At 37.6% G+C, this 14,506-nt stretch overlaps 1 protein-coding gene across 3 annotated transcripts; it reads right to left on the bottom strand.

Moving 5' to 3' along the window:
* Positions 1–1,037: 1,037 nt before the first annotated feature.
* On the bottom strand, positions 1,038–8,161 carry LOC113063412 (SNW domain-containing protein 1). 3 transcript variants are annotated; one of them, XM_026233776.1, is made up of 14 exons: positions 8,072–8,161; positions 7,574–7,727; positions 6,617–6,778; positions 6,417–6,512; positions 5,810–5,916; positions 5,144–5,248; positions 4,987–5,056; positions 4,790–4,855; positions 4,566–4,682; positions 3,026–3,167; positions 2,602–2,704; positions 2,147–2,264; positions 1,663–1,826; positions 1,038–1,450 (listed from the first exon to the last, which is right to left on the bottom strand). In XM_026233776.1, exons 1-14 carry the CDS (start codon positions 8,083–8,085, stop codon positions 1,258–1,260), a joined length of 1,611 nt encoding a protein of 536 aa, XP_026089561.1. In that variant the 5' UTR covers positions 8,086–8,161; the 3' UTR covers positions 1,038–1,257. The 3 variants fall into 3 exon arrangements, with proteins under 3 accessions (XP_026089561.1, XP_026089562.1, XP_026089563.1); XM_026233777.1 differs by lacking the exon at positions 8,072–8,161 and adding an exon at positions 7,271–7,417 and having other exon boundaries at positions 7,574–7,714; XM_026233778.1 differs by lacking the exons at positions 7,574–7,727; positions 8,072–8,161 and adding an exon at positions 7,271–7,554.
* Positions 8,162–14,506: the final 6,345 nt, after the last annotated feature.

Genomic DNA, 14,506 nt, shown 5'->3' with positions numbered 1-14,506 from the left:
GTGGTTGCTAAATTTCCATTGATATATTAATAGTAATCAAAGGTAATAAATGGGACAGACATTCCTATAAGCAACACATAAACCTCAGAACAGTTTTTGGAGCAGAGAAGTTGCTGTTATTTATTGGTCCTTTAAATTAATTGGGGCCAAATTCATTTAATCATTATGTAAATTGGGCTCATTTTTCAAGAAATTATTCAAAAGAAAGAAAAAATATATACAAAATAGCCATTGAAAATCTCTTGAAATTACTCAAGGATGGTATGTTTCAATTAAGAAACCTAAATCTTATCAGCAACTTCTACATTGGACATATACAATGTGTAACACAGCGAAATAAAAGATCCTTTAGAAAGACATCTTTGAGTTAATTGGCATCATGACTCCTGGAGAGTTTCTTGCATCCCTGGGATTCACATTCAGCACTGCATAATGATACAGTTATAAACAAAATCATTCAATATTATGAAGAGAAAACGCAGTTTCAGATATATTAGGGGGCAATTTTTACTACTTACTACAACTGCAATCATGATCCTGATCAAACTTTATACATTTCAAGGAGATTTTTACACCAAAACTTTTTTCATGGTTTAACCTTTCCAAAATCAGAAAGAAATTAAATAAATAGCTTATAAAAGGTATTATTTCCTTTCCATTTCTCTCTCTGTCTCTCTTTTTTTTGTATATTGAAAACATTCTAGGGGCCAGAAATAATTATTTAACATATATTAATAGAGAGCCAACAAACAGATGCTATGCATTCTCTATATAGCTCTAAAACGAACTAAACAATAGTAATCTTTCCTCCTTTGAACAAACTCAAGCGATGTACAGGTACATCGAAAGGCTTAATTTACTCTAGGGTGTAAACAGCCGACTCTGCAGATGAAATCGATGTGTACTTTATACGACTAATGGAGAGAGAGTCATTTCAAATTAATTTCACCCTGCGCCAAATCAGTTGGAGAACTGTTAAGAGATTACTTTAGACAAATGTCTCACCCGCCATAAACAATTTATCACATTCAATGCAATCCTCTTCAAGTAATTTATTAGGTTGGGGTTTGCAGTACAATAGGTTTAAGTTCACACTTTTGAATTGAAGAAAACATGAGTGGAAAAAAAAAAACATTTAAATAAGAGGATGATAAAAAAAAAGAAAAAGGATGAGATACAATATTACAAACATTTCATCATTCACTTCACAGCTAAAGTAAATTAGGATTTGACCCTGCAGCCGTGGGCAGAGATGTCTCACTCCTTCCTGCGTTTCTTCTCATGATCGTAGTCCTTGGAGCGCCCACTAGTGGACGCCCTTTTGGAGCCTCCGTGCTGTTTGGCTTCCTCCAAGAACTTATCCAGACCGAAAGGATCCTCCTCAAACTGCACAGGTCCATCCCGGCGGGGGCCGTGGTCAGCACCGGAGAACTCCCGATCAGGAACAAACCTGGAGAGAGAAGGGACATGGTTAAATTGTGTGCACCAGAAGTAATAGTTAAAGAATAAATACCAGACAAATAGAACCAATCTTCAGTCAAGAAACCAAAATATTAAATTATAAAAAAAAAAAAAAAATTGATCTGACATTTTTTCTCTCTGATCTGTTGTATTTTTTTTTTTTTATATTCATGCAAAACTTGAGTCCAGGTGTCTCCATACCTGCTGCTTTGCATGAGTGTGTCCAGGTTGTCTCCATACATGTCCTTATCCGCATTTTTACTGGGCCTGTAAATATTTTGTGCCATGTCTCTGCCACTTCTGAAGGGCTGATCGTACACATTATATATCTCATCCTCTCCACCAGCAAAACCACTGTCCATCCCCTGAAAAACAGACAAAGAGTGAGAAAATACACCAAACTGACAGCTATAAAATATGCATCTAACAGCCTTTTGCAATTACTGGACTTACATTTTGTAACACGTTATAGTCTGAATATTATGGAACAAAATTCCCAAGTCTAAAAATCATATTTTGATCATCATTCGACCACAATTTTATCTGTGTGGCATAAGACAAGCACCGCAATGTATTTCAAATAGAACCAAAATACAATATTTTGTGGTGAAGCAGCTTCCCATAAGGATCTAGTTACTGACCTGAAATCAGTAACCTGGATCAGCAAAGGTCAAGGGTTAATTACCTTGTTCTGATTGAAGAGTCTCTGATCATACTGAGCCTCACTGGAGGTACGGGGGTTCGGCTGACCCAGGGCAATGAGCTCACTCACGTCCCTGTCCTGATCTCTCTGTAACTTCGACCTGGACAGACCGAAATACACAGACATCAGTTCAACTCACATTAACACCTTATACATACAGCCACACTAGTCACGCTACAGTACACAAGTCTCAAACGGAAAATTCTCACACGAACATCTTTTGAGGGAAAAGCATGAATGTTTCAAGCGATAAGTAGCATGCTTAAAGTAGGCGTCAGTTTGCTTCACTAAAAGGTGTCTTATTTAAAAAGCTGTGGGATTTGTGTGAGACCAGAGGACAGAAGATAACACTAAATCATGTAGGTTAAGTGCAATGCGTGCACCAGTTCTACCGGAACATGAATGATTCACGGCAAAAGTGTAAAAATTGCATGTGCCTCTTATCAGGGGCGGCTCTGGAGATGTTCCTGTCGTGCTGCCTCTCTTTCCTCCTCTCGTGACGGATCTCGTCACGCTCCCGGACTTCTGTGTCCTCACCACCTGAAGCAAAGACACAGATGTGACAGCACGCTGATGAGAACCTGACACAAGGTTCAGTCAAAACCAGGTTTGGGGTCAAATTCTCTTCCTTTTGAATTCGAAAATATTTATATAAATTTTAAATGTATAAGAAAATATCCCATACATTCATACTGAATAACTAATTTTAAATTCATTACAATTTATGCTACTTAAACTTTAAAACCAAATAAAATTCAAGAGGCATTCTCAATTCTCATTGTATGACACTGCCACTAAACTAGACAATCAGTGATGGTGTGTGCATTTCTTTGGGGTTTTTTTTTTTTTTTTTTTTTTTACCTTTGTCACCGTGGGCTTTGATACCAGCTCTCCTGTCCCTGGCCATTTTAGCCAACTCTCTCAGCTTCTCCTCTTTCTTTTCTTTCTCTTTCTGGGCCATCTTCTTTTCCACTTGAGCTCTCATTTCCACAGCCTCTCTGGCCTGTACACGTCACACAACCAATGGTTTGTTTCTCAAAATAGATACTGGATGAAAACTAAATAGTGCTGATCTTTATTCAAAACACAAACAAACAAACAAAAAGACATGCTTTTTAAATAGAATAAAAATATTAATGTGAAATATTAATTATAAATTGATCATTTAATGTTAGTTCATACTTCATTAACTAATGTTAACAGATTAAATTAAATTAAAATTAAATTTATGCATTTAGCAGACGCTTTTATCCAAAGCGACTTACAGTACATTCAGGCTATCAATTTTTACATATCATGTGTTCCCGGGGAATCGAACCCCTAACCTTGTGCTTGCTTGTTTGCTAGCACAGTGCTCTACCAGTTGAGCTACAGGCACACTAGTATTACCAATGTAACGTTATTACCAATAATAATATACAATAATACCAACAGATGTATTGGTATTGATATTAACAGTCTATCAAGGAACAATACTTCTACAGCTTATATTAATCTTAGCTAATGTTACAAATGGAATCTTACAAATTAAGTGTTATTTCATATAACTCACAGGTATCACACACCGGACGGTCCAGAACAGCTTATTTAATCACCAAACATTCACAACAGGAATGTTGTCTATGAGCCTGAAGTTTAGAGCAGAACAGAAAAAGAAAGTGCGATCTGTACTGGAGCAGTCTATATGAAACAGACTTTATTAGAGCCACAGAAACGTTTGGCCTAAAAATGCCCAATAATGGAAAACTATGCGAGTGGTGCTCTGTGGAGCAGCAGGATTTCTGTCGGCTGCATGAACGTACTGGTGTGCTTTCTCACATCACTAGCTTTAAACATGCAACTTCGATAGATTACAAATGCATTAAATTGATAAATATAAACTAATGGAAATAGGTAACAATTGTGACATCAAATATTTGGGTGTGACCGGTGTTTAGGTAACACAGTTTTGTGTTTTGATGCGTCCTCTCAGCCTTGATGTCAAATTAAGTCCAATTAGTCTTTCACAACTAATGCAGCATCTAGTCAACAAATTAATTACTTAATGATTTGAAAGCATGCACTATAGTGTACTGTATACACACATTTCACTGTCTGTTTTAAACTCGCATCTTAAGTGTCCTGCCTCTGTGCAGCACACAGTGTCACGTGTCAAAATAAACTGCACAAGGCGTCATTAATTTCACCTCTAGAGGCACTGTATAAAGACAGCAGAGCTTCTCAGGCAACGGACACAAACTACAAAAACAATCGGTATGGATTTTTCCCATAGCCGACAGTTCCAGCAATCAGCCTGAGAAACTGTTCTGTAATGTTTAACGAAGTCCTGAAGATTTCTCAACTTCCTCAAAGTCAGGAATCTTAGCAGTGTGGGACTCTGTGTTAAGGGAATGTTGTCTACCTTTCTGTCTGCAATGTACAAAGCCTCGGCCAGCTTGGCAAAGTTCTCATTGATGTGGACAGTTTGAAGTCCTCGTCCGTCAGCAGCCAAACGCTTGTCCAGTGGAATGGTATAACCCTGAGAAGAAACAATGAGAGGTGTGTGAAAGCAACCCAGATGTATTCACGGTCAATATTTTTAACCAACAATAAAAAGATGAATAATTGATGGAGGCTCAGCGATACCTTTGCGTTCTTCCAGTTGGAAATACAAGGTGGAATCTTCCACTCCTGCTGTTCTTTCACAGTCATCTATAAAAAAAACAAAAAAACATGGACACTTTGAGGTAAATCTTTTATTTCTCCAGACAGGTTTCTGTGTGTAAACAAAGCCGATGCCTATCGATGTTGAGATCAATAGTTGTCGGAAGCTGGACTCCTACCTTTCTGCTTGGAGAGTGCATGACTGGAGCAGGAGGAGATGGAGGTCCACGAGGAATTTTCTTATTGATTCTGTTAGAAAACAATCACTGTGTTTCTTGTGAGTTTCCCCACACAGTGCACTCACTCTCACTTAAATCTCAGATTAAGGCCACATACTTGAATCGCGGAGGTTCCATTGGATCCTTCTGCATTTCCACCATACGGATGACTCTCTGTTTTGCTCCAGAGTTAAATGCAAGTCCTTGCTGTGAAGGCGTGTACCTTAAAAAATAAATAAATAAATAAGAAAAAAAAAATTATATTATATATATATATATATATATATATATATATCCACACAGTTAAAAACATTTTGTGAACTTAAACTCAAATACAAAATGCTGTCAACATCTCACAATGCAAAGACAACTACACAGAAAAATCACTGATTGGCTTTAAAGAAATATTTCAGGTTCGATACAGCATCAGTGGCATCATCTCTATTACTTTAGAAAATAACTGACTCACATTTCAGTGTATTTAAAGCAAAAATTTTTACAGTAATGCTATTCAAATGGAAGCACAAGGGGGCCACTATTCCAGCCTTATAAAGGGTGATTTAGACAGCTTTAAAGCACAAACAATAAACTGGCTTGTACCGAATAATTCATGCACAAGCTGCACTTTTTAATTATATATATATATTTTAAATGAGGGAATTTAATTAATGAATCTACTGTTGTAATGAACATCGTACTCTTAATATACTTTTGACTTTAGTGATCCCAGCACATTTATGTATACTCCAAATGACAGAGCATTCATCAGTGGAACTGCTCTTACCTGATATATTGTGCTGGGGCCTGTTTGTCTGCAGCACGTACAGGCATGGCGGCTGCAATTTTCTGCGAGACCTGTTTCTGCAGAGCTGCTCTGGTCTTTTCTGTGAGCTACAGCAACAGGGAAGAAAAAAAAAAAAGGACAGTTTGATCATGCTGGCTTGACGAGCAAGTAGGAATAATGTTTAGAATGCTTGTAGATTAAACCTCTCCGATGATGTTCATTGTCATGGATTTGAACAGTTTATATGAAAAGCTAGGATATGGATTTAACTGCGAGCTGTTACTAGTGATTTTATGTATGATCATACTACGCCGTCACTGCCTTAGGTCCTCCTGGGCTTTTGAAAGTTACTATTGAAATAAAGAAAATGACTCACGTTACTTATCCACATGATAAAGGAGGTCTTTGAATGTCCCAAAAATATTGATCACTCATTTTCGGCCCAAAAAAAGTTACGGCCTTTCGCCAGTTGCATGGCAGAATAGTAGCAATAATGTTTTTAACATCAGACAAGAAAATCCCATTTCATTATTTTATTTGTCAGCTACCGCTGAAAAGCAGAGAAAGCCACTATTTTAATATATTTTTTGTTCTTTAGTGACCTCACCTCTTGTACAGCCTCTTCATCTGGCTTCTGCAGCTCAGGATCATCTTCGTTCAGCACTTCCTTAGGAAGCATGTCTGTGTATTTACTGAAAATGACCTGTAAAAAAAAAAAAAAAAAAATTAAAAATAAGACATCACATCCACTTCAACTGTGAGCTACTGAAAACAGGAATGATTCAATGACACAAGATGATAAGGCACCTTGTCTTTGCTTTGACCTTGTCTAGCAATGGCATCATATTTGATCTTGCCCTCTGCATCCACTTGCACTGCCAAAGCATTGGAGGTCCTTTTCTTCCTACCCATTTCTAGAGGAAACTGGGCCACATGGATCTCTGGAAAAGCTCCTCCATCTCCAAAGTCCTTTAAAACAATGCCAAACATAAGATTAGCAAAACAATGTACAGTATGATTTCATCAGAGGAGGAAACTAACACCTAGCCACCAGCCACTTTTTTCACAATTTTCTGTGAATATACGTTTCAATGGTCTCAGTATTTATCTTGTATTATTTATTAGTTTCTAATGTTTAAAAAATGAGAAGGGCAGGAAACTTAACAACAGCTGAAAGCCACAGAAATTTGTGAATGGAAAGAGGAATTTGTTTATTTCACTCGGTTTTTTCCAACTTTAGTTTTTAAACTGCACTCACATTTAAAACAGCTAGGCGTGCATTAGAACGCACAACACGGGAGGCAAAGAACCGCCGAATACAATACCAGTCACTTTAGTTCGCTAGATAAAGAATTTTGCACACTTAACTCAAGACACGAAGAAGTGCAGTATGATTACATTTATTTAAAGTAATCAAAATGAATCAGAGAGAGAGAGAGAGAATGTGTGTGTGTTAATTACCTGCATCCATGCAGCACTTCTCTGCAAGTTTAAAAACTTCAAAAATAACGATGTTACCAACTTGTTGCTCAGAAAGGAGTATCGATGCTAATTTAATGATAAAAAATGACAGGGGAGTGTTGACACAAACGTCTGTGTGTTTGTGATCTGTGTGGAATAAATGTGGAATGAGATTAAACTGACTGGAACTACCTGTGCATTGTATTTTAAATGCACATCTTCCAGCCTACCAGAAGCAAGTATTTCGACAGCACATGGTATGTTTGTCTAATATATATTATATACATATGTCTTGGGCAGTACCTCTAACGCTCGGGGGACCCATGATTTTCTGAACCCGTAAGGAGGAGGTTCTCTGCGGGTGGAGACCAAAGCAGTGGACTGGGACCTCTGAACACGAGACCTCTCCTCTGCCTCCAGCTGGTCCTGGGACAGTTGGGTGGGCGCAGGGAGAAAACTACAAGATGGGGAAAAGCAGGTGATAAAAGAGAGAGAGAGAAAATACAAAGGCTAACGTTACAACAAACGTCTCCTTAACGTAACAACGTACAAGAGGTAACATTACCTATTACCTCAAAGATTGTATAATAAAAAAAATAAATAAAAAAATAGCTGTTTACGTAGCATTAGCTTTTTAGCATCACTGTGATACAAAGAGCACAACACCGCAGGCCTTAACGCACCAAATAACACAACTCAGCTAATGGACAACAAAAATAAGTGGCCAAAAAATCGTTTATTATTTAACTTTAATCCAAACGTGTAAACATAAAATAATAAAAAAGATCCAGTGCCACTTACCTCGCCAGCGACATGTTCACTGTTTCTGTGGGTGGGTTCTGACGTCACGCCACTGAAATACCGTCTCGCGATGTTTGGAGAAGAGAAGGAAACTTCCATAGACAATTCATTTAAAAAAGTTGCATTAAAAGAGTATTTATATATGCGTATTAAATACCATATGTAATTGTTATAAAAATAAATGTAGCGATTATATATGGTAGATTGGTCAAAAATGCCCCTCTACAATGTTCATCTTATTTTAATCCAAATTGAAACATTTAGATACATGCTACATATTGTTGTAATTTTATATGTACTCTTGTTAGTATAATATATTTTCTTCTTAAAAATAGAATAACATGCTATGTTTGTCAGGATGATGATGAGTCAACCAATGTGTTATTAAGGGATGCAAATTATAACAAGAAGCCCATAGGGTAAACAATGAAATAATGTATGTGACTGTTGATATCATTTTTATAAATATTTATATATTTTTAAAGTGTCATTAATATAAAATATTAAATCAACTATTCTACTTAAATTGTATTTTGACAATTTAGTTAATTGAATAAATGATGACAGACAAGGCAGAATCCCAGATAAAGAGATAATGATCTCGATGGTAAATTTATTTAATAATTTAAAGTATATGAATATGTAAATATTTAATTGCCCATATTTTAACTGAAGACATGTCATAATAGCAATATTATTAATTAAAATTAAACGATTTCAGTATATATATCATGAAGATGTTTGAAATGTGCATCTAACTCATGGATTTAAAAAAAAATAATAATCCCACATTATACATAAAAAATAATAACACTAGCAACAACATGCCACTCATGCCTTCTGTGCAAAATGGGAGGGCACCTTACCCTGATTTCAAATGAACACTTCAAAATTAAAAATTTTCAAAGATAGCTATTTTCAACAGACACAACATTAGATCAAATAACCACAAAACTGCTTAGTCTGCCTAAATCTAACAAATGCTTATATTTAAATGAAACAACAAATTTAAGAAGAGCATAGCTATTTATTATACCATACAACTTTTTTTCAGCACAGCTATTTAAATACTAAGTCACACCACCCCAACTTTACTCCTATAAAAAATGTCATGATAAGAGTATGGCATAAGAAACAAACGAGCGAACAGACATTGTATCTGTGCAAACCATCAACTTCAACAATCACATCTGTCACATCATGTTCGTCCTTCTGTCAGTCATCCATTTCTGTCTGTGAAATTAATAATTGGTGTGACATCTTATTGTGGGGACACTGTCATTGAGAATTCATGACAAAGACTCCAATGAAGACCACGGCGATCTAATTACTCCGGCAAACAATTTAAAGACTATTGATTAAACCAGGTCTAAACAACTTGCTTAATTTCAGGCCAGTGATTACTTTCCATTTAAAACAGCATCTACTTGTTTTCACATCTGTAATTAATTTCGACAATGTAAATATGAAATGTGAAAAAAAGCAATAACTACATTACCATACATAATTAGAGTAGCAAAAACGTATCGTGGAAAAAGCACAGAGAAAACGATTCTATAATTTTGTTAGTATATCAAAGGTATATTCATGACAAAGGGATGTGTGACGTGGGGGTGTGCTTTTCCCAATTTTCCAAATGTTAAACCTGGGTCCTGAGAACAGGAGAATTTGTGGCGAAAGTCGAAAAGTAATGTCCTCACCATGTCTCTTTAACTAAAGATTTGTCCATGTCTGACCTTTAAACTTTCCTTTATCAAGCCAAAAGTTTGAAAACAATGGTGCCTACTAACAGCATTATACTTAAATCTAGGTTTGGCGACAGAATGGCAACATTTTATTGCTAAATGCATTTATGTTTTGTGAAAAGTGGTGTTTTGTTTCACATAAAAGAACATTGCTATGGCTATAAAGCAGTTTAGAGACATAAGCAGTGTTGTGTTAATACATCACTTCCTCAGCTAATGGCTCTTTCCCATCCGTCTGCATTAGCCTTCCCGGATATTTCACCGGTTGCAGATGACAGATTGAGTGTTAATTTACAGGGGTTCTGAGTTGTGTGTATCCTGAATACTGATGTGTTGGACTCCTACACCTTGTATTACACCCTGCTCTGGGCAATGAGGCAGATTAACCAAAGAAGACAGTTACAATTATCTCAGCAATATGGCCGCAAGGGACTCCTCCAGCCACGCCAAATGTCAGTTTCCATTTAAAACTACCCACAGTAGTTGCCCTCAGTTCTTCACTTATTCCAACACTTTGGATCATTTGTAAATGTTTATTGCACACCAACAGAGTATTGAAACAGACAGTAATTGTATCTAACAGAATATCATAATGCTAATCATAGTGATTTCAATCCCTCTGCTCATCAGTCAGCATTGCTCCAGTACCATGAAAATAGATCCAACAGTAAAGTCTGACAGGTGAGCAAACTAAATTAAACTAGCCCAAACCCGATAAGTATAGTCATTGATAGGGAGACTAAATTACTTTTTGCAATGTACTGATTCGATCACTTCTTTCAGAGCTCACAAATCGGACACCCCATTACTATTTCTTTGGTTCTTGATACATTTCTGCTTCCTCATTCTCCTGCTATTGGTGGAAAATTGTGTCAGAAAATCCCAGCAGAATGGAAAAAGAACAGCAGACTGACAAACAGCAGAGGATGTTAACCCTGAAACAATATACAGAACTACCAAATATTGCTAAGTGTGATTGCATCATATAATAATTGCTGTTAATAGTGTTAATCATCTTGTTGACTACGTCTTGTATTAATTTTACATATGCACATAAACTGACAGTCACCACTGTTAAGTACTACTAAATATTGTAGAAACATAATTTTTTGGAAAGTTGCTTTTCAATGACTTGTATCGTAAAAAGCGCTATACAAGTAAACTTGAATTGAAAACTTGAATTGAATTATTGGAACAAAGCCTAGTCCACTTTGACTTGTTATATATAAGTATCTAAAACATAAACTGTCATGGATAAAACTCATGTAAGCATTTACAAAAGCAGTGTGTCTACAACAGGTTGGACTGAGTAAAACAGCATGACTGAATGCACAGATGATCAAGCCTTGTTCAACAGTATCATTCATGCTTGACACAATTCAGCTGGGACTTTGCTTTCTTTGCTTTAATGATGTTTGTGTTGCACATTACATTTATGCAAACTTTCTTCAGGCACATTCATTTACATCAAAAAGCAAGTCTGACTACTATATATATTATACTTATTTGATGGAATTACACTGATAAACTTTGACAAAATCAAGTCATTGGTTCCTTATGGGACAACTTTCAGAGACAATTAGCAAACAACTTTTAATACTGATCTACATACAATATTTAAGCAAGTATCTGTTTTGGAGAAGCTGTATAATTTCTGGGGACAATTCTGCATTAGAAATAGGAAGTTCAGTCAGTCAGGTCATCTCCTCTCTCAATATCACACAGTCAGAAATAGGAATTGTGTGGCAACCATGGCATGATAAAAGGAAAAGCAGATTCCTGTCTCTTTATTGGCATTTATGTTTGTGTTGGAGACACTACTGAGATCCCTTTGCAAAGTGAATCTTCCAGACATTGATTGTTGATAATGCAGGACGAGACACCAGATGCTTAAAATGCTCAAAGCCAGTTCACCATGTCCACTCTGCTAATAGTGCTATAAAGCTTAAAGATTTCAACTTTTTGGTAGAGGCAGTTCATTTATAGAGAGAATGTGGAATCCATAAATTCCTTATTGAGGAAGGATGAAGCCAATTCTGCAAGTCTGTAGACTGACACTAAATGTAGCCTACACTTACTGCAGACCAGACTATTGTGTTTTTGTAGGTGGGGTTTCCAATTGGCTGTAGATTAATTAAACCAAATAGAAAGTAGTTTGGGATTTCACAAACCATACATGAAAAAGCAGCAATTCTTCTTGGGTTGACCCGCTATTATAGATCTTGTGTATCTAATTTCTTCTCTGTCTGTAGCCTGCCCTATTTCAGACCTGACTTAGAAAGGACAGCTCAAGAAAGTCATAGGTTTCAAATGGAGATAGTTCCTTCAAGGTTGCATGTTCTAACAATATTGGTGTGGGTTTCCTATGGGTGTTCAAGTTTCCCCCACAATCCAAAGACAAAGGAATGTTGGTGAGTTGGAAACTGAAATTTGCCAATAGGTGTTACAAACATTATATATATATATATATATATAGAGAGAGAGAGAGAGAGAGAGAGAGAGAGAGAGAGAGAGAATTATAGAACTTGTTACGTCCTATGGACTTAATTGTTATTATCTGTCTTTGTTGTGGTGATATTTGTTGTGTAGTTTCCCTCCTCTCTCTCTTTATCTCTTCCCTCTACGCAGTGTTAATTGGATGCAGCTGCAGGTGATTATGTGGAGGATGGAGCATGCTTAAAAGCTGAGGAGGATGGCACTGAGGACGGGGCGTCGGTCATGCGACATGTGGGTTGTCGGATGACGTGGTTGGTTCGGCGTTGTGAGCTCGCTGTGTATGCGCGTTGTAGAGCTCCACGGTATTGGCCACTGCCATTCTGCCCGCCGTCTCCTGCCCCAGACATTCATCGCACTGGTTGCCCTGATGGTAGCTGCTAAGCGGTTGCTGTTCGAGTGAGAGTTCTTTGTTCTTATGTTTGCTTTAATGTAATTTCTTTGTTTGTTTTGGAAGCCGTAGGGAGGAGGTTGCCATTTGTTTTATGATCCCTTGTTTTCTCCTGTTTTTGGACAGCTAGGGAGTAAAGGAGAGACTGATGTATTTTGTTTTGGGTTTTGGTTTTGTTAGGTAAGTTAATGTTTAATCAGGTCTTAGTTAGTTCCTCTTTTGTTTGTTATTTTGGCTATGAACCCCTCCTGAAGATTCACGCTTCCTGTTATGTTACTTTGTGAATTAAAAACTTTTTCTCTTGACTATACTCTCGCTCCGTTGTGTTTGTGTCAGCTGGGACAGGAGAGGGGCGGGCTTAGTCTAAATTCTTTATTTTAACTTTGTCCGGAATCCCCGACCCTAGACTGGGGGGAGGACGTGACAATTGGGGGCTCGTCCAGCCGTTTTGATAATTGGTACTTCGTCTGGTTATTATAACATTTGGTGTTTGTTTGGCCGTTCGCTCGTCTTTTTGTAGTAATTCCTATGGCTGTGACACCATAGCAATTGAGGGCTTGTTGTTCATGGTGATTTGTTATGGTTATTTGTTTGAATCGTTATCTGTCGTTAAAGCCTTTTTGCTTGGCTGTTTTGATCTTTTGGATAGGGGAGGAAGTTCATACGGTTTAGGATGGATTTCGATTTAGTTAAGTTCACTCTTTCGCCCACATTAGGAGAATTTGAACTGTGTAGGAAAGTAGACCTGATACAGATAGCAGATTTCTTTAATATAACTGTTTCTAAAGCGGGAAGGAAGCAGGTTGTTAAGGAGGAGTTGTACGCTAAGTTAGTGGAGAATGGTATTTTGCCTGAACGTTCCATAGCTGGAGGTTCGGAGGCAGAGACTGGTGGAGAGGTATTTGACGATGTATTTTCGGGGAATGGTAAAAAGCCTTCTCAAGTAGATCCAATGGTAACTGTTCGCTTAAGAGAGTTAGATCTTGAGTTAAAGAAACAGGAATATGAAACGCAACTGCTTCGACTGAAAGAGTTGGAGATAACAGCTGATCGAGATGTTAAGCTGCGTAAATTGGACCTGGAAGCTCAGATGTGTAAGAGACCAGTTCCGTCACCACGCTCCAGGCTGCTGGCTTCCGGTAGCTCTGAGATGGATCAACCCGACTTTGATATTAGTAGGTATGTTAAACTCGTTCCGCCATTCCGTGAGACTGAGGTCGATTCGTACTTCGTGGCCTTCGAACGTGTTGCGGTTAACTTGAAATGGCCTAGAGAGATGTGGGCATTATTATTGCAGTGTAATCTCGTTGGCAAAGCGCAAGAGGTTTTTGCAGCCCTGCCAATTGAGGATTCACTGAATTATGATGTTGTGAAAGTGGCTGTATTACGTGCTTACGAGTTGGTACCGGAGGCGTATCGACAGAGATTCAGGGCATGTTCAAAAGCAGCCAAGCAAACCTTTGTGGAGTTTGCGCGTGAGAAGAGAGTGTTATTCGAGAAATGGTGCGCTTCTACTAAGATTACGACTCTTGAGGGTTTGCAAGAGTTGATCTTACTCGAAGATTTTAAGAGCTGTCTGCCCGAAAGTATTGTGGTACATTTGAACGAGCAGAGAGTATTTAAACTTGCTGATGCAGCAATACATGCAGATGAATTCGTGCTCACTCATAAGACTGTATTCCCGGTTATGCGTGCTCATACAGCACCCTTCATTGCGGATGTAGGGAGAGAGAAAAGGATGTCAAGGGGTAATTTTGTTAGGGCTGACGATGAAGCAAATACATTAAAACGTCCTGACAAAAAAAG

This window comes from Carassius auratus, chromosome 45 (assembly GCF_003368295.1).
Source record: "Carassius auratus strain Wakin chromosome 45, ASM336829v1, whole genome shotgun sequence".
Classification (NCBI taxonomy): Eukaryota; Metazoa; Chordata; class Actinopteri; order Cypriniformes; family Cyprinidae; genus Carassius; species Carassius auratus.
Note: the sequence above shows the minus strand (reverse complement) of the source record. Positions and strands in the feature narration are given on the sequence as shown.